Source organism: Miniopterus natalensis, chromosome 11, assembly GCF_054644295.1.
Source record: "Miniopterus natalensis isolate mMinNat1 chromosome 11, mMinNat1.hap1, whole genome shotgun sequence".
In the NCBI taxonomy this organism is placed as follows: Eukaryota; Metazoa; Chordata; class Mammalia; order Chiroptera; family Miniopteridae; genus Miniopterus; species Miniopterus natalensis.
In genome coordinates, this window is record NC_142091.1 from 73,847,933 (window position 1) to 73,866,309 (window position 18,377).

The following is an 18,377-nucleotide window of genomic DNA, read 5'->3' on the forward strand; positions in this document are numbered from 1 at the left end:
CTCCGGGCCGGCCCCTTGTGCCTCAGGGTCTCTCGCCGTCCTCTCTGGCCGCGGCATGGGCGCGTTCAGGTTCAGTCTCCGCAGCCTGTCCACGCTCCTGCGGCCTCCACGCAGCTCACCGGCGAGAAATACGAGGCCGCAGGTGCGCGGAGGCGGCTGGTGGGAACCCGCGCCCCGGGCCAGCGCCCTCCCCGTGGCCACGCCCCCACCTCGGTGGCCACGCCCCCGCCCTCCCACCCCTTGCCTGGAGCAAGCCGGGCTCCGCGCTCCTTTAAGGCAGCGAGCGGGCAGAGAAGAGCGTGTTTCGCCCCCTCCGACGCCGCTGAGGTAGCGGCTTCACCTTTAAGGCGGCGCGGAGACTGTTGGGAAGGGCGGCGGGATGGAGGCGGTGGGACTCCTTCACGGCAGTCGGTCCCAGTGAAACGGGGCGGGAGCCGGAGCCGGAGCCGGAGCCGAAGCCGGAGCCGGAGCCGGAGCGGGAGCCGGGGGCCCGAGCGGGAGGCGGGCCCAAGCAGGAGGAGAAGGTCCGCGAGAGCCGATTGGGCCGAGGCCGGGGCTCTGGGTCGGCCTAGGGGAGGGGTCGTCGCGGGCGCGGCCTGGGCTAGGGCCGGGCCCACCCTCGCGGAGGGGGCGCGGCCTTGGGCCTTGTCAGGGGAGGTGTTCGCCGGGCGTAGCGCCGGCCTATGGGGAGGGTCGTCGTGGGCGGGGCCTAGGGTGACGGAGAACCCGAGATCCCAGCTCTTTTAGGGAAGGTCTCCTAGGGTCGGGCTGACCGAGCCGAGGGGCACTGTGGCCCGGCCTGCCTGTTAGGGATGGGGCTGCCTGAGGGGCTGGGGCCGGATCTCCCGGAGAGGCCGGGTGCTCCCGCCTGGGAGTGAGCCCCCACGACTCTCGTAGGACCGCCCTCCGGTGCCCTGACCTGGCTAAGAGAGGCCCCCGAGAAAGCCCCGAGTTGGGCCGCCTAAGCCGGCCTGAGCCGGTGGTGTGGGCCGAATCTGGGTCCAGCCTCACCGGCCTCACCGCATTGCGTCTCCCGGGCCCAGCAGAGCCAGGCGCGCCCCCTGTAGGCCGAGCGCAGGACTGCCGGCTAGAGGAGGGGGCACCCCGGGGACCCAGGTACCGGGGGACGGGAGGTGTTTACCTAATCCGGGGCTGACAGCGCTGCGGCCCCAGGCCCGGCACCCGCCTGCCCGCCCCCTCGCCTTCACAGGTGGCAAGGCCATGGCCACGATGGTGCTTCCGCGAGAGGAGAAGCTGAGCCAGGATGAGATCGTGCTGGGCACCAAAGCCGTCATCCAAGGGCTGGAGACCCTGCGCGGGGAGCATCGTGCCCTTCTCGCTCCCTTGGTCGCTCCTGAAGCCGGCGAGGCTGAGCCAGGCTCACAGGAACGCTGTGTCCTCCTACGCCGCTCCCTGGAGGCCATCGAGCTGGGACTGGGGGAGGCCCAGGTAGGTCTGTCTGGAGTGCTGAGGTGGGAGGTCACAGAAGAGAGGGTTGGAACCTTCCAGAGGAATTCTGGCAATGTAGGAGCAGAATCTGAACAGGGAACCATCCCTCCCCTGGAGCTCCATGGAAGGGCCCCAGGAAATGTCCGTTGAAGAAATGAATGGGCTTTGGAGACCCCAGTGGGACCTTGCCCCAGGAGAAGCCTGATCATTGTTTAGCCCCCACACAGAACCTTGTTCCTAGCCTCTCTGCTAGGTAGCAAATTCAGAAAGGCATAGAAAAACAGAAAGTCCTTAAGACCCCCCCTCCCAAATTAATTCTTCTATATATTCATTAACAGGTAAGTTACCAAAACCTACTATGTGCCAGGCAGTATGTTAGGTGCCAGGGATGCAGACAAGATTCCTGCCCTAGACCACTAGGAAGACAGAAACACACGTACATTTGTTATACACTGTGATAAGTTCTCCAAAGAAAAGAACAAGATCTTGTAATAGCTTTAAGTGGGAAGTCTTTATCTATTGGTCAGGCAGGACTTCTGAGGAAATGACACTTAAACCAAGACCTGAAGGAAGAAATGAACTAGTCTCCAGAAAAGGGAGGAGGGTAAGGTTGCATGTGCCAAGGTCCTGAGGTGGGAAAGATCTTGCAGAGAACATACCTATGTGACTGGAGCTTCATGGAGAAGGAGAGAGTGACTGAAGAGGCCTATGGGGAAGGCAGGAGTCGGATCACACTGTGCTTATTACTTTGGGTCTTATTCTCAGGAAATTGGGAAGCCTTTGGAGGGCTTTAAGTAGTCAAGGGACACAGTATGACTTAGGTTTTAAAGTCTCCCTCGGGCTGAGATATGGAGAATGATCTATAGTGGGTCAAGGATGGAGGCAGGTAGGAGGTAGGAAGCCACTGCTGGAATTCAAATGAGAATGGTGGCTTGGACTGAAGGAGTGGCCATGAGGGTGGAGAGAAGGGGACCAGCTATAGATGTTCTGGAGGTGGGTGCAGGAGGACCTGGGAGTGGTGTGAGAGAGAGGACGGGGTAACTCCCAGGTTTGTGGTTAGAGCAGGTTAAGGGGATGAGAGCCTGCATGATTAGGGGTTCTGTTTTGGCCTCTTAGGTTGGGCTGCCAGGACAATATGCGGATGGAGGAGGGGTTAGGCTCCAGGGAAAAGAGTCTTGGCCCCCTCAGATCTTGGCTGAGACACTGGCTGGCTCTATGAATCCTGAGCAGGTGGTATCCTCTTGTCTTTAAAATAGGGATCATGCCATCTGCTATATATACTTCCAGGCTGTTTAGGGAAATTTTTTAAAAAGTTAGTGGTTGTGAAAACACTTGTCATTTAGGTGTTCGCTAATCGACTAGGAAGCGCAGGGTCCCAGACTGCCTGGCCCTCTGGAGGGACAGTGTGTCTGTCATCTGCTCCTTGGCCAGTTGGCTGCCAGGTGCAGAGGTGAACACACAGGGGGCCCCCTCCCCGTGTGTGCAGGCATTGGCACAGGTGGCAACAGGATGGCATGGAGGGATAAAGGGCCCTGCTTTCCTGGCACTGGGGCATAATAGAGAAGAGGCTTCTCTGCAGAAATGACCCTGATCGTGAAGGATGGAGAAAGGGTAGAGCTTATGCAAGACCCTGAGGCAGGAAGAGCCTGGAAGCTCAGGAAAGGAGTCATAGAGGTTGCGAAGAGGATAGGCTGAGGTCAGGCTTCTCAGTCTCTACCTGCCCTGTGGCTCCCGAGCCCTTCTGCTGGGACATGCACCCCATCCCTCCCTGGGAGCTGCAGAAGGGCAGGGGCTAACCTGGACCCTTGGCAGAAGTCAGGTTGGGGTCTTCAGTCATCCATCAAGGTTCTTTGGGAAAGTGTCAGCCCTGGGGCAGGGGGCAGTGGTTTAGTGGCTGTGGCTGCTGAGGTTTGAGTACAACACCCAGGAGAAACAAAGGAAGAAAATGGCTATCTTGGGGAAAGCACAGCACCCCAACTTGTCCTCTTCATGATTAGCCCAATGAGGTGGGAGCTGGACCACCAATGCAGAGGACTGGCCAGAGGTCCAGGAAAAGGAATAGACTTTCTTAGAGTCCAGCAAAACCGGCCTAGGAGCCCAGGGCTTCTAACCCCAGAAGGAAGGAGTTGGGGATCCCCAAGCCTCCTGGATTCAGGTCTTGGACTATGGTTTGTTTGGGGCCTTGGGAGAAAACTCCCTTGATGAGAGGAGAATTTCAAGTCCCTCAGCCCTGCAGCTTCTCACAGGCAGGGCCAGGCCTAGCCCTTCACTGGACCCCAATTCCCCAGGAGGTCCAGGCTGCGGGTGGACAGGGCTCTGACCCACATACTGCTGGCTGCCACAGGTGATCCTGGCGCTGTCAAGCCACCTGGGGGCCGTAGAGTCGGAGAAGCAGAAGTTGCGGGCTCAGGTGCGGCGCCTGGTACAGGAGAACCAGTGGCTGCGAGAGGAGCTGGCAGGGACGCAGCAGAAGCTGCAGCGCAGCGAGCAGGCTGTGGCCCAGCTCGAGGAGGAAAAGCAGCATTTGCTGTTCATGAGCCAGATCCGAAAGCTAGATGAGGACACCTCCCCCAACGTGAGTCCTACCGCAGCCACTGAAAGGCCAGCAGGCAGGGGGGCCGGGAGGGGGCAGAATGGAACACCCTCAGCTCCCACCCAGCCCCTGACACTTGGGCTACCGCGCACTTTCTTCCCTGATGCTCATCCTGTCTTCCTGCCCAGGAGGAGAAGGGGGAGGTCCCCAAAGACTCTCTGGATGACCTGTTCCCCAACGAGGAGGAGCAGAGCCCAGGTGCGCAGGGACAGCTGGTTCTGGGAGTGGGGCAGAGAGGGCTGAACAAATTCTTGATCCTTGGGACCCAGAGGTCGCTAGAAATGGGGAATCAAGTGGATGCCATGTTCTTTCCTGCCTCATTTCTGATCCTCACATCCCAGCATGTTAGAGCTTAAAGGGCAGGTGTTCCATGTTGCTTCTCTCTTCTCCCCAAGCTCTGTGAGAAGCAGGCACTACAGTTCAGAGCTTTGGAGCAGCCAGGCCTGGGTTCAAGTCCTGCTGTGCCACTAATTGCTCTGCGACCACTGGTAGAGTTGTTTTCTCTCTGAGCCTTTGTGAGAGTTAAAGGAGGGCACATGTGCAGTGCTGAGCCCTGGGCCAGTGCTCGCCTCATTGATAGTGCCGAGTGCACATCAGAGCCTGCCTTCTGCAGCAGAGGAGGCTGAGGTTCTGAGGTCTGGTAGTTATCTCTAGGACACAGCTTGAAATACTGCAACTGGGACATTACCCATTCTTTCTGGGGGTGACTAGACCCACTCTACAGATAGGGATTCTGAGGCAAAATAGTAACTTGCCCGGTGCCACATGTCAGGTGAGTTAAAGTCATGTGTGGCATATCCAGGCCAGCCCAGGGGGACAGTTAGGTACATCTGAGCTCCTGCCCTTGGCCTTGCAGCCCCCAGCCCTGGAGGAGGGGATGTGGCAGCCCAGCATGGGGGCTATGAAATCCCAGCCCGGCTCCGCACTCTGCACAACCTGGTGATCCAGTATGCCTCACAGGGCCGCTATGAGGTGGCCGTGCCACTCTGCAAGCAGGCACTCGAAGACCTGGAGAAGACGTCAGGCCATGACCACCCCGACGTGGCCACCATGCTGAACATCCTGGCGCTGGTCTATCGGTGAGGCTTCCCTGGCCACAGGCATCCATGGCAGTCTCTGCACGCTTCCTGAAGGCTCCAGCCCTGGCTCACAAACCCTCGGTGCCTACCATGGGCCAGGACTTGGGCTTCTCCCAGCAGTTGGGCAGCAGAAAGAGGAGCTTGTGCCCAGAGGGGGCTGAGCCCACAGGGTGCCTGGGCCTGCATGGGCCTGGGCTACAGATGTGAGTAAGCCTCAGTCTAGTGGAGGAGAAAGGCTTGGAAATAACCCAGAAAAAGGCAGCACATGAGGACTCCCGGAGCACCAGGGAGTCGGCACAACTTCTCTAGGCACCGTGGCTTGAGTAGGGTCTTTGGTGAAAGGTGAGTCCTCCCAGAACTTGAGAGGATTGGAAACGGTTTCCCTGGCAGAAAGGGTGCAAAGACACTGGGGAATACAGAGCACGGTGCATTGGGCATAGGCGGTAGGGGTGGGATCTCGGGGAGTCTGCCTCGTACCCCAGCACTGTATGGCCTAGTGAGTTGTGAGTGAATTACCCAAAGTCCCCTGAGCTCCTGGAGGGCAGGGGCTGACCAGGTCTTCCCTTGCACTGGATTATAATCATGCCCACTCAGTAAATACAGGAGTGACCAAGGAATCTCAGACCACTAAAGGAAGGGCCTGGGATGGAGGATACCATCACCATACTTCTACCTACCCCCAGGGACCAGAACAAGTACAAAGAGGCTGCTCATCTGCTCAACGATGCCTTGGCCATTCGTGAGAAGACACTGGGCAAGGACCACCCCGCTGTGAGTGAGGCTGGGTGGAGGGGGGGCTGCCACTGCTCTCTGCAGCTCCCAGGCCCCAGAGCCCTGCCCAGCAGGGCCCTGGGTCACTGAGCCTCCGTTCATTCTCCAACTCCCCAGGTGGCTGCAACACTAAACAACCTGGCAGTTCTGTACGGCAAGCGGGGCAAGTACAAGGAGGCTGAGCCTCTGTGCAAGCGGGCACTGGAGATCCGGGAGAAGGTGGGAGCAGGCAGGGGTGGGCAGGCCAGGCAGGGGGCCTAGGCCGGCACTGAGCCCAGCTACTGGCTCCCGCTCCCATCCAGGTCCTGGGAAAATTTCATCCAGATGTGGCCAAGCAGCTGAGCAACCTGGCGCTGCTGTGCCAGAACCAGGGCAAAGCTGAGGAGGTAGAATACTACTACCGCCGGGCACTGGAGATCTATGCCACACGCCTCGGGCCTGATGATCCCAATGTGGCCAAGACCAAGAACAACCTGGTACCCTGGACTAGGAGGGGCTGCAGCAAAGAGGGAGGGAAGAAGCGGGGTGGGGGGGGAGGGAAAGGCTCAGCTCCCTGCATCCTGCTTTCCCTCTGGCCCTCCAGGCCTCCTGCTACCTGAAGCAGGGCAAGTACCAGGATGCAGAGACCCTGTACAAGGAGATCCTCACTCGTGCTCATGAAAAGGAGTTTGGCTCTGTCAATGGTGAGTCTATGGCTGCCATGTGCCCCCACCTCACACAGCGCAGGCTCACTCAGCCATCAACCCCCACAGCAGCCAGGCACGCCCTGGTGCCTGGAGTCTGATTGGTCCCCAGCACTCGTGTGCACACGTGAGCATGTACACACACCTCCTGCGCCCTGCCTGTGCCATGCACAGCTTTTGCATACCCCATGCCTTTGGCCCAGTCTTCCCCCATTCTCTATTGGGCAACTTCTGCTTACCATGAAGGCCCAGCCCAAATGTCATCTCCTCCAAGAAGCTACCTCTGGCCCCTGATGGTCAGTCATTTCCTGCTCTGGGATCCTTCAACCTGGTCCATCATTCAGGCTCAGACATGTCTTAGGTTGTGGGCCTGAGATGTCTAAGGATCTGCTCCCCCAAGCCCCTCAAGCACAAGCCTGTGCCACAGTCATCTGTTCATTCATTCAAGAAAGCCCAACCCTGGTCCTTCCTGGCTACCCCCCCCAGACCCCAGTTCTATGTTCAGCTCAACCAGGAGAGGCCTATGTGGGAGGCTGGTGACAGCCCCTTTCTCTCCCCAGGGGACAACAAGCCCATCTGGATGCATGCAGAGGAGCGGGAGGAGAGCAAGGTAGCAAGCACTGTGGGGCAGGGCTGGGGTGGGTGTCCAGGGAAGGAGGGTGAAGCTGGGGTGTGTAGAGGGGAGGGCCTTCTCTTCCCACCTCCCCTGACTGTTCTTTCCCCCAGGATAAGCGCCAGGATAGCACCGCCTATGGGGAATATGGCAGCTGGTACAAGGCCTGTAAAGTAGACAGGTGAGGACGGCGGGGCTGGTGGTAGAGTAGGTAGCAGAGAAACAGTATCCTGGGTGGGGGCTGTGGCTGGGCTGCACAATTCATACTGCTAACCCCCAGGACCACACCTCTTCTCTCTCAGCTTGTCTTTTAAGGCCTGGCTCACAGGCCACCTATCCAAAATGGCTTTCTGTACTGGGGAAGCTTGATGATTTCATTCTTGGGTCTCCCAGCTTTTTTTTTTCTTTAATTTTTATTTATTGATTTTTAGAGAAATGGAAGGGAGAAGGAGGGAGGGAGGGAGGGAGGGAGGGAGGGAGGGAGGGAGGGAGGGAGGGAGGGAGGGGAGGAGAGAGAAACATCAATTTGTTTCACTTCTTTATGCATTCATTGGTTGATTTGTGTATGTGCCCTGACTGGGGATTGAATCAACCTTGGCATATCAGGACGACACTCTAACCAACTGAGCTACCCAGCCAGGGCTTGGGTCTCCTAGCTTTTACTCCTAGTGGCAATATCCCACTTAGGGTCCTGGGGCCAGGTCCCCAGCCCTGGGGTGATTCCAAGAAAGGAGAGTGCAGCTGGGCCTCCTAGCACAGGGCTTGACACCTAGGAGGGGTGCAATCCTGGTTGGCTGAATGGTTTCTTACAGCCCAGTATGGGCTGTATGCCAGGATAGGCCCTGGTTCCTGGAGAACACAGAATTTGAGACTGTGCTGCTGTCCTGTCCACAGCCCTACAGTCAACACTACCCTGCGCAGCTTGGGGGCCCTGTACCGGCGCCAGGGCAAGCTAGAAGCTGCACATACACTGGAAGACTGTGCCAGCCGCAGCCGCAAGCAGGTGGGGCGACAGGCATGAGGGCTGGGGCAGGGACCTGGTTGGTCCTGTGTTTTCCAGTCAGAACTTGTTGCTCCACCTAATGTGCCCTCTACTTCCTTAGGGCCTGGACCCTGCAAGCCAGACCAAGGTGGTGGAATTGCTGAAAGATGGCAGTGGTGGGCGGGGAGACCGCCGTGGCAGCCGAGATGTGGCCGGGGGTGCTGGGGCTCGGTCTGAGTCTGACCTTGAGGAGGCAGGGCCTGCAGCTGAGTGGAGCGGGGTGAGTCTAGGGGTTGGGGCGGGCCAGGAGGCTGTGTAGCCAGCATGACAGAGACAAACCTGTCCACCCCACAGGATGGCAGTGGCTCCTTACGGCGCAGCGGCTCCTTTGGGAAGCTCCGAGATGCTCTGAGGCGCAGCAGTGAGATGCTGGTGAAGAAGCTGCAGGGTGGTGGCCCCCAGGAACCCCCTAACCCCAGGTCAGCCTCTGCCCCAATAAGCCTACCACCCAGGGTGAGCCTCAGGAACCCACCCAATGACCTCAAATGAGCTCCTGACCCAGGGTGAACGCCCTCATCTCTGTCCAGCTTCACCACCCACCAAATCTGTTGTTCCCCTCTCATCACCCTCCCTCCCAACCCCAACCTGACCCCCTTTTCCATCCTCCCCCATACCACCATGGGCACATCCTGCCTTCGTTTCCCTCAGGATGAAGCGGGCCAGTTCTCTCAACTTCCTCAACAAGAGTGTGGAAGAGCAAGCCCAGGTATGGTGGGTGGAGGCCCAGGCCCCAGGGCTGGAAGCTTGCATGTCCTGTGTACCTGTGGAGTTTCTCAAGCATGTCTTCATCCAGCAGCATTTCCTGTCTCTGTCCCAGGCCTGGCTTTGGGCTGGACACTGGGGAGACAAATTAGGGAAACCCAGCCCCTGCCTGGGTGGATATGCAAGTGGCCAGTGCTTACACAGTCACTATGGAGGTGGGCAGGAGTGTCAAGTACTGGGGCGGGGCATGAGTGGGGCTTAGAGATTCTTGCTGGCCACACCCCTTCCCCTTGGGGCCAAGTAAGCCGACTGGCAGCAGCAGGAGGCTAAGCCACCTGCCCCCTCTGCCCACAGCCTGGAGGCACAGGCCTCTCTGACAGCCGCACCCTCAGCTCCAGCTCCATGGACCTCTCCCGAAGAAGCTCCCTGGTGGGCTAATACTGAAGGGGCAGACCGGTCGCCAGAGCCTCCCCCTGGGGCACTGCCCCCACCCCCAGCCCTGCGCATGGGCCTGCTGCTTGTCTTGCCTGTGTCTCCCAAGAACTCCTGTCTTTTCTGTTCAATCTCAGGGTAACCTCCTCCCTAGTCATCTCAGCCTGAGCCCTGGAGGCTGGGCCTGCCGGCTCCAGCTCTACCCCTTATTTATTCCTTCCAGCAGGGCCCCCTCTTCCCTAGGTTCAGGGCCAGTGAGAGAAGCTGGCTGGGGTCTTCCAGGTAGACTCAGTTGCCCACCATCCCCTGACCCTGGAGCCAAGAACACTAAGCACCTGCCCTCCTGTCAGCACCCCTGTCTTCCCCCGGCCGTTGCTTCTGTATATAGAGAAATAAGTTATTGGCCGCGCCCCTCCCCTCAGTCCATGGTACTGCCTGGGCCTCCCCTCACCCCGTCCTTCTCTAGTGGTACCGCCCAGGCCTTAATCACCCCCATTCCGCGCGGTGGTATCTCCCAGGCTCCACAACACATCTCGGGGATCTCTCCTTGGGTTCCCTGGGCCTTGTCGCGCTCCTCCTGTACTCTTAGGGGTGCGTCCTGCCCCGCCATTGCCCCATGCCCCAGGATGGAGAACCCTCCCTTTACCCGTCCCCTCACCGCTGGGCTCTGCCCTGCATCCCGGCCTTATGCACTGCCCCTCCTGTCCGACCCCGCCCAGGCACAGCCTGTCGAGCCATCCAGCCACGCCTCCCACGCCTGCAGCTTCTCTCGAGGGACAGTGATGTCTCCACTGTGGCAGGAGCTGCCCCAGTTGTGGGGTGAGGTGGTTGCTCTCTATTTTCAAATGTTGCTGTAGAAATAAAGATGGTTTGAATCTGAGCCAGGCTTGTTTTGGGGCTGAGGCCCAGGGCTCCCAGCGTCTAGGTTTGGGGTGGGTCGGGAAAGGCTGCGAATGAATGGGGGGGGGGGGGGGGAGGTTGCTCACGTCTAATCCCTCGCCCAGATATTCTGCTCCTATCCCGTAATTGTTTGGGGGCCCCTAGGTTCGGGATCTAACAGTTTTCATCTCTGAGGTTTTAGAGACTGCGGGCTTTGATTGAGCTCTGCCCCTTACTAACCTGTGAGACCTTGAGCGAGTTACCAAAACTCGATTTTCCTATCTATAAAATGTGGATGACGACATCTTCCTCTGGGGCCTGTGGCTGTGAGTTGGGAACGCCAGCACCCGAAGAACCCTGGATAAATAAACTTTTACTGACACAACTCCGGGAGGCGGGAGGGTAGGGATAACTGCCTCTGTGAAAAGTCAACCCCAGCCCTAAATAGCGCTTCCTACTCGGGACGCCATGAGGCTCCCGCGCGCCTGGCCCTCAAGCCCAGGTGTGTCTAGAGTGAACTACAAGCCCCAAAAAGCAATGCGTGGTGGTGATGGGGAGAGGCTAGAAGGCTCGGCTCCTCGGCTTACGCCTGCGCAGCGGGGGGTGTTGGACAATCTATGGAGACTACAAGTTCCGAGAAGCAACGCGGCGAGGTCCCAGTCGGGACCGTTTGCGGCTGCGCGTCGCGGGCGGGGCCTCTGGGGCGGAGCGGCCACCATCTTGGAACGGGAGGCGGAGCAGAGCCGACTGGGAGCGACCGAGCGGGCCGCCGCTGCCGCCATGAACCCCGAATAGTGAGTGAGCCCCGCCCGCGCCGTCCGGCGTAGCCTCGATCCCGAATACAGGGCTGTATGCTTACCGAGGTTGTCCGGCCCGGGTCAGGACTGCGCGGCGCCCCCACATCCGGGTCCCTCTTCCGCTGACCTCCCCCCCTCACATCCGGGTCCTGCCCCTCCCCTGGGGGCCCCAGGACCCCTGCTCCACACCCCGAGTTCTTGCAGCCGGGGGCACCACTTGGAGCCGGAGGGACTGGCCCTACCAGGCCGTATGGGTCAGTTGAACCCGCAGCCCTGGCCTCTCCAGGCCTCAGTTTCCCCACCTGGTTGAAAGTGGCGATCTGGGTGCTGACAACGGTCTCAGCGTTATGGGTACCTCACCAGATGGTTCTTGGCCTCGGTCCAGACTCGGGCCCTTTAGGTCGCGTCGGAAATCCTTCTGCTCGTCCTATTCTCCCGGAATCCGGTTCCTGGGGCTCGCCCAGGGGCTGGTTAGACGCGGGAGGCCTCGAGGCGCTGCCGCAGGTCCTCCCGCTGCTGCTTTCCCCCTGCCTGAGTCTAGCTGCCCTGCCGCTCCAGCGACCGGCCCCTTCCCGCCCTCTCCGTATCTTTGCGCAGCCCTCAGCGCCACCGTCACACCCCTTCCCTTGGCTGTCACACTGTTGGTGAAGTTTAGATGAATGTAGCATTCGCTTCCCCCACTTCCAGTGGGATTCTTTTCCTCAGCCTCTCCTTCTGGTCACTCCCCCTAGGGGTAGGTGGCCCACATCTCTGTCCCAGACTTCTCATTGACTGTTTTCCCCAAGTGTCAGTTATCTTCTTCCTCCTCTGCCACTTCCTTTTTCTCCTCCAGATCCAGCCTCAGGTTTCCTTGGGGAAGGGTGAGGTTCTGAGCTGGATTATAAGGGGGATTAGAGAATGGAACCGTCAGGCTCTCGCTGAGACTTTGGAGTTAAACCTGGTTTCCAGTCTTAAAGTTAACAGCTATGTAACTTAGGGCAAGTCACTTCCCTTCTCCGAACTCTGGTTTCCTCATTTTTTGGGAATAGCAACCCACTTCACTGGACTTAAGTGAGAGGAAGCGCTTGGAATACGTAGCACAGGGCTGGGCACAAGTAGGAACTCAGTAATTTTAACTGCTGTCTATTATTATTGCGACCTCTTCTTAGAGGCTTCATACCACACTCTTTACATAGTCACTTAACAAGCTCTAGGCTGGGCTCTGGCTTCCATTTCTGGGGCCTCCCCTGCCAAGACAGGTACATAGTACAGGCAGGTTCCCTAAATAGTCCCTACTGGACTCCAGACTAAGGAGTCTGTCAGGAATCAGGGTAGGATACCCAGCTCTGTCACCTAACTTTTTGTGATCTCAGCAAGTCATGTCCCTCTTTGTGCCTCAGTTTCCTTCTCGGTAAAGTGGGAATTCATACTCAGGCCTTTGGGCCATCTGTGTTATAGGGGGTGATCTGCTCTCCCCCTCCCAGGACTTGTGGGTCACCTTAGTACTCTGAACTGAGGCATGCCTCAGTGTGGGAGACTGCTACAGCTATGACTCCAAGGTGATGGCAGTGGGCTCCCTACCTTCCCTCACACCTTCCCGTCCTTTCTCTCTAGTGACTACCTGTTTAAGCTGCTTTTGATTGGTGACTCGGGCGTGGGCAAGTCATGCCTGCTCCTGCGGTTTGCTGTGAGTAAGAAGTCTCCCATACATTCATCTGGGTTTCTGGCTGGTGGCCGGAGGGAGAAGGGGCAACCCAGAGCACAGTAGTTGCAAGACCTGGGGGACCAAGGATGAAGTTGCAGGACCTGCCAGCAATATAACTGACTGAACAAGGGCACATGGCTGGCAAATTGGGTGCAGTTAGGAACTTTGCTGGGGCAGGAAACTTGAGGGAGGTTTTCCAGTTGGGCCTCTGGTCTGTTCGCTCAGGCCATCTCACTGGCCCCCGATCTTCCAGGATGACACATACACAGAGAGCTACATCAGCACCATCGGGGTGGACTTCAAGATCCGAACCATTGAGCTGGATGGCAAAACCATCAAACTTCAGATCGTGAGTGTTGCTCTTCCCAAAGTCCCTGATGCAGAGACATCCACCATGGAAGGGGAGGGGCTCTGGGCATGTAGCCCAGGGCTGACCTGCCCTTCTCTCATGCTGTCTTATAGTGGGACACAGCTGGTCAGGAGCGGTTCCGGACCATCACTTCCAGCTACTACCGGGGGGCTCATGGCATCATTGTGGTGTACGACGTCACTGACCAGGTACTCCTGGGCTCACCTTCCCCAGCTCTGCTTTCTCAGCCTCAGGTCTTTGACTCTGGCTTCTTTTTACCCTTCCCATCCTCTCTTCCTGATGTGGCATGGAAAGAAGACTGGACTTGGACTCATTTCACCAAGAGGGAAATAGTGCAGAAACAGATCTTCCCAAGGCCCTGCTGCAGGGTCTTGGCAGAGCCAGGCCTCGTCCTTCCCCTCCAAACCTGCCACCTTATTTTAGCCCTTCCAGGCACCTATGTTTTGAAAAGGTTTAGTCAGTTGATTGGTTGCTGTGCTGGACCATGGCTTCCTGTGTGAAGACACTAGAGAAGCAATTAGAGAGCCTTAGGCAAGGAAGTGAGGGAGCCCTGCACTCTGGGCCCAGTGTGAGCAGAGGTCTGGGAGCCCGTGTCTGTTGTGGCAGCATTAGTCACATGTCTTTGGCAGCAATGTGATGTTAACAACCAGAAATAGTCCCAGCATACCTTACAGTTGACAGAACCTGTCACAGTCTTTTGATGTTGTAACAGTCTAGAGGTCTGCATTGTGTTCCCATTTCACAGGTGAGATGGGTCAGAGTAGTGAAGAGACCAGCTCAGAGTCCTGCATCTGGTCACGTGGCAGACAGAAAGCCTACGTCTACTGATTCTACCTACTTTGTTCTTTCTGCCAAACCTTGTTGCTTAGTGGGGACCAGGTTCTGGGGACATGGAGATGCTTCCTTCAGCTTCAGGCCAGGAGGAGTCCCTGTCTGAGGGGCAGCTGGGCTCTTCGGCTCACCAGGGACTTGTGGTGGTACCTCCTGGACAAGCTGTGGGTGAACTGTGCTCCACTCAGACAAAGGTCACCAAGGACCTCTGAATGCCAAATACTGTGACCTCATTCCAGTTCTCGCCCAGATTGACCTCTCGTGGCTTTTAACTCTGTTCTCTTTCCTATCCTTAAAAAGTTGACTATCTGTAGCTCTCCCAGCTCCTGGTGCATTAGATTCTCTTTTCAGTGGCTTTTTACTGGTTCATCCTGTACTGTTCCCATAACCCCATAGTTTGTGCTTCCTGACCTTGCCCCAAGCCCCCTCCTGACTCTCCCTGCACAGTTTTGGCCACTTTGTGGTTTGGCTGCTGTCTGATATTCTGTGATACCTACTTCTAAATAGCTCTCACTGTAGATCTGTGTCCTGCGTCCCGTCGGTACTTTTTGTCTGCATTCTTATCTTCACAGCATTACCCAGTGGACTAAGGAGTGGGGTCCCCATTTTCCTGGGGAGAAAAGACGCTTGAAGAGGTGTTAAGTAACTTGCCCATGGTCTCACAGCCAGGAAAGGCAAAGCCAGTGTTTGAATCCAGGGTTCTTTGCTTTCAAGCACACCTTTCCTGCTCCCAGACAGCCTCTCCTGACCTCCAGACCATCTACGGAACTCAGTGTATCCAGCTCTGGCCTCACCACCTCTCCCTGAACTAGCTCTTGGATCCCTGTTAGCCTGACCAGAAAACTCTTCCCTCCCCCAACCAGGGTCCGAGGTCCCCTCTGTCGTCCCCATCGTCTCTCTCAAATCTGTCTCTCCCTAATAATAGCAGTGATGGGATAATAGCTCCTTCTAATTAAGCGCTTGTTATGACTCAGGCCTACATTCATTATCTCATGCTCACCACAACCCCACTGGGAGGTACTGTTTTATAGAAGTGAGGAAACTGAGGCTCAGGTCAGGTGACATATCTAGGGTCACACAATCAATAGCAGAGCCTGGGCTTCACCCATGATGGTCTCACTGGACCCTGTGCTCTTCCCTGCCTCAATCCCTGGCTCAGGGCACAGCCTGTCTTCCCTGGATTATTCCAGCCACCTCCCAGTTGGTCTCCATCTTTTTGCCGCTCTGATCTGGCCTCTATACTGCTTCCAGGACTATCGTCGCAGAACACAGGTGTGCTCCTGACACTCCTTCCTAAGAAAACCACTGCTGGCTCCTAGTAGTCAAAGGCACAGCCAGGCTAAACCCCTCCACTCACTGGCCTTCCTCCTCGCCCTCTCCTTCCCTGCTCAGGGCCTGTCCCAGCAACATTCAGCTTCTCCCCACTTTCCAAAGACATCATGCCCCTCTCATTCTGTGATCTAGCATATGTCGTCTCCTCCCCTTGCATCTTTCCCCACCCCTTCACTTGCTTTCATGCAAGGCCAGCTTGTCCCTGCAGGTGTAGGTCAGCTGAGCCTCCCAGGCAGAAGTGGTCCTGGAGTGCCACAGCTCCTGCCTCTGTCCCTGCAGCGCTCATTACCCTGTCTTGCCATCGTGTGTGTCCTGGTCTAGTCCTCCCTCTCCCGAGTACTTTAGGGAAGGGCCCAGTTATCATTCCCTTCTTTGTCCCCAATGCCCAACACAGGGCCCAGCCTGGGACATGGCAGGAGGTGTAAGTTTGAACCCTGGTGATATCTATCCCCAGGCCTCTGGCCCCTATGAGGGGAAAGTGGCTCCAGCTCTAGCACAACCTGAGAGTTCTGTCCTTTCCCACATGCCAGGGGTGGGGGGTGGGGAATGGCAAGTTGCCAGGAGAACTCAGTAAGGAGGCTGTTGGTGCCAGAAGTAGGAGGAATGTTAGACTCTGTTTCCAGGATACCTGTCTCCCTCATAGGCCAGGGTCTCCGCTGCGAGGACCCTTCACCTGCCAATGGGCTCTAAGACTTCAAACCTTAAAGGGACTCTAAGGCCACTGTGAAAATTTTATTTCTGCTAACCTGTTGCCCTCTGTCTCTGTCTCTTCTGGTCTCTCTTCTGATGTCATTTGCTCCCCACATGTGGTTGAACCTTTTTTTTGTCTCACAGGGAGGCGAGCAGCTGCAGGCCTTTAGGCCTAGGCTGTTTAGGTGTTATGGCTGTCAGCAGACAGCTAGGGCTGGGCTGGGGCTGGCTTTGGGGGTCTCAGATGGAGGAAGGCAGGGAGGAGAGCTAAGCCTGGAGGGAAGTGCTTCCTGTGGGTCCCTGAGACCAGGGTTCCTGTTCCTCTCAGGACCCAGGGCCGCCCCTTCCCTTCAAAGCCCTTGCTCTCCAAGCCTAGGATAGGCGTGGGAGTTGAGAGCAAAGTAACTTTTGACCCTGGCTGTTCTAGGAGTCCTATGCCAACGTGAAGCAGTGGCTACAGGAGATCGACCGCTATGCCAGTGAGAGTGTCAATAAGCTCCTGGTGGGCAACAAGAGCGACCTCACCACCAAGAAAGTGGTGGATAACACCACCGCCAAGGTGAGCAGGGCTGGGCTGGGCCTCCCAGGGTGCGCTGGCATTGACTGCCTCTCACCCCTTGCTTCCCTCTTCTCTCCTCTCCCCTTGGCAGGAGTTTGCAGACTCTCTGGGCATCCCCTTCCTGGAGACCAGTGCCAAGAACGCTACCAATGTTGAGCAGGCGTTCATGACCATGGCTGCTGAAATCAAAAAGCGAATGGGGCCTGGGGCTGCCACGGGGGGTGAGCGGCCCAACCTCAAGATCGACAGCACCCCTGTGAAGCCAGCTAGTAGCGGCTGTTGCTAGAAGGGGCACATGGGGTGGGACAGGAGGGGCACCTTCTCCAGATGATGCCCTAGAGGGGGCAGAAGGTGCCTCCCCCTCCCAGGGCATTTGAGTCTGCGGCTTTGCGGTGTCCTGGGCTCCTCATCTCCCTCTGGCCCATCTGCCTGCCACCCTGAGCCTTGGTTCTGCCAGGGCCCCCAAGGGAGGACACCAGGGCCTGTGGCTGGGGTGGGGGTGGGGGCTTGCTGTGCTGCTGCCTCTAGGTAACTTTAAAAGACCCTACCATACATTTTTCTTTGGGATGAGGGCTTCGTCTGTCTCCCTCCCCCACCTCCCATGGATGCTGCAGTGGGTTTCTCCCCTTCCCCTTCTTTTCTCCTCCACCCATCCCTTCCCCAAGAGCTGAGGGCCTCCCTGGCCTCTACTGCCCCAGCTGAAGTCAGTGCCTGGGGCCAAGAATAGGACCGGGGGAGCAGACCTCAGGACGGGCATGGGGGCTGCAGGGCCCCAACAGCCCACCCTTTCCCCTCCTCCCTACCTCTCCTCCCGCCCCTCCCACACTCACAGCTCCAACTGTCCAGCCGCAGTGAGGTCTGAGCACATCTAGGGCAGGTGGGCGGGCAGCCGAGCTGGGCCTGTGTCTTACGCCTAGAGGGAGCCTGCTCTTGCCACCCCCTGCCCTGCAAGTGCCAGGCCCATGTGCTGCCTGCCCACCGTGCCCCTTTGTCCCCAAGGCAGGCGGAGGTGGAAGGCTCACAGTGCCAGAGGCCAGGCACCAGCCTTAACCCTCACTCTGCCAGCCCTCCTCCGTTTCTCTGAGGCAGCGCATCCGGCTTTTTCTCCCCCTTCCTTGGAGTTTACCAGGGCAGATCCTCATCCTCTGTTGCTACTTCTCCTCTGGGGAAGGTGGTTGCAACCCAGGGTTGGGGGCCTCTCTGCTCACCCCCTCCCACCCAGGATCCTAGCCCCTGGCCCCCTGACATAGCTTCTTCCTGCAAAAAAAAACCACACCTTTGGTCTCTACCTGAGAAGCCATGCCCCTTGTGCTGTCTCTCTCGCCTGTCCCACCTGTGCCCTGCCTTCCAGCTTGTATTTAAACCTCTGGGTTGCCCCTTGGGGTGCCCCCCACACCCCCAGGTTCCCCTCTGGTGTCATGTCAGGCATTTTGCAAGGAAAAGCCACTTGGGGAAAAGAAAGAAAGGACAAAAAAATAAATTTCCACTGGCCCTCCGGTGAGCTGAGGGTTTTTGCAAGGAAGTTGTGGTGGCTGAGTGTGGTCTGTGATGGGAGCCGCCTGGAGGTGGGGGATGGAACTGGAGCCCTGGGCTTGATGGACTGCACTGGGGTCTTGGCTTGGGCTGTGTCCAAGGGTTGCTGTTCAAAGTCCTTGACCCACTTCCCGAAGCCTGGAGAGCTGCGTGCTTGTGCTTCTGTGGTCTCCCCAGGGCCCCCAACACGGTTCCAGCAGTGAAGGAGGCAGGCAGGCGGCCATCAGCGAGTACCTGGTGCACCAACACCTGCCCAGGCACACAGCCAGGATGTGAAGTTGGGCAACAGCTGGGGGCCCCAGACATCTTGCCCCATTGGGCCTGGCCCACATACCTTC

General features: G+C 57.8%; 2 protein-coding genes across 2 annotated transcripts; both read left to right on the top strand.

The window, feature by feature from the left end:
• Positions 1 to 657: 657 nt before the first annotated feature.
• KLC2 (kinesin light chain 2) lies at positions 658 to 10,241 on the top strand. The gene is made up of 16 exons (XM_016208374.2): positions 658 to 1,116; positions 1,211 to 1,449; positions 3,794 to 4,024; positions 4,171 to 4,240; positions 4,899 to 5,121; positions 5,805 to 5,892; positions 6,010 to 6,111; positions 6,195 to 6,368; positions 6,476 to 6,575; positions 7,136 to 7,185; positions 7,302 to 7,369; positions 8,083 to 8,191; positions 8,292 to 8,450; positions 8,525 to 8,649; positions 8,879 to 8,936; positions 9,287 to 10,241. The coding sequence occupies exons 2-16, from the start codon at positions 1,222 to 1,224 to the stop codon at positions 9,368 to 9,370; spliced, it is 1,869 nt and encodes a 622-aa protein (XP_016063860.2). The 5' UTR covers positions 658 to 1,116; positions 1,211 to 1,221; the 3' UTR covers positions 9,371 to 10,241.
• A 712-nt stretch (positions 10,242 to 10,953) lies between these two features.
• RAB1B (RAB1B, member RAS oncogene family) lies at positions 10,954 to 18,028 on the top strand. The gene is made up of 6 exons (XM_016208376.2): positions 10,954 to 11,037; positions 12,634 to 12,706; positions 12,978 to 13,073; positions 13,187 to 13,282; positions 16,375 to 16,506; positions 16,598 to 18,028. The coding sequence occupies exons 1-6, from the start codon at positions 11,024 to 11,026 to the stop codon at positions 16,790 to 16,792; spliced, it is 606 nt and encodes a 201-aa protein (XP_016063862.2). The 5' UTR covers positions 10,954 to 11,023; the 3' UTR covers positions 16,793 to 18,028.
• Positions 18,029 to 18,377: the final 349 nt, after the last annotated feature.

What these genes read in the sequence shown, in the direction of transcription:
- KLC2 (XM_016208374.2), top strand. Translation starts at nt 1,222, where the DNA reads ATGGCCACGATGGTGCTTCCGCGAGAGGAGAAGCTGAGCCAGGATGAG. An exon ending in AGGAGCGGGAGGAGAGCAAG is followed by an intron (nt 7,186 to 7,301) that starts GTAGCAAGCACT and finishes TCTTTCCCCCAG; the next exon opens with GATAAGCGCCAGGATAGCAC. An exon ending in CAGGAACCCCCTAACCCCAG is followed by an intron (nt 8,650 to 8,878) that starts GTCAGCCTCTGC and finishes CGTTTCCCTCAG; the next exon opens with GATGAAGCGGGCCAGTTCTC.
- RAB1B (XM_016208376.2), top strand. An exon ending in GCCTGCTCCTGCGGTTTGCT is followed by an intron (nt 12,707 to 12,977) that starts GTGAGTAAGAAG and finishes CCGATCTTCCAG; the next exon opens with GATGACACATACACAGAGAG. An exon ending in AAACCATCAAACTTCAGATC is followed by an intron (nt 13,074 to 13,186) that starts GTGAGTGTTGCT and finishes GCTGTCTTATAG; the next exon opens with TGGGACACAGCTGGTCAGGA.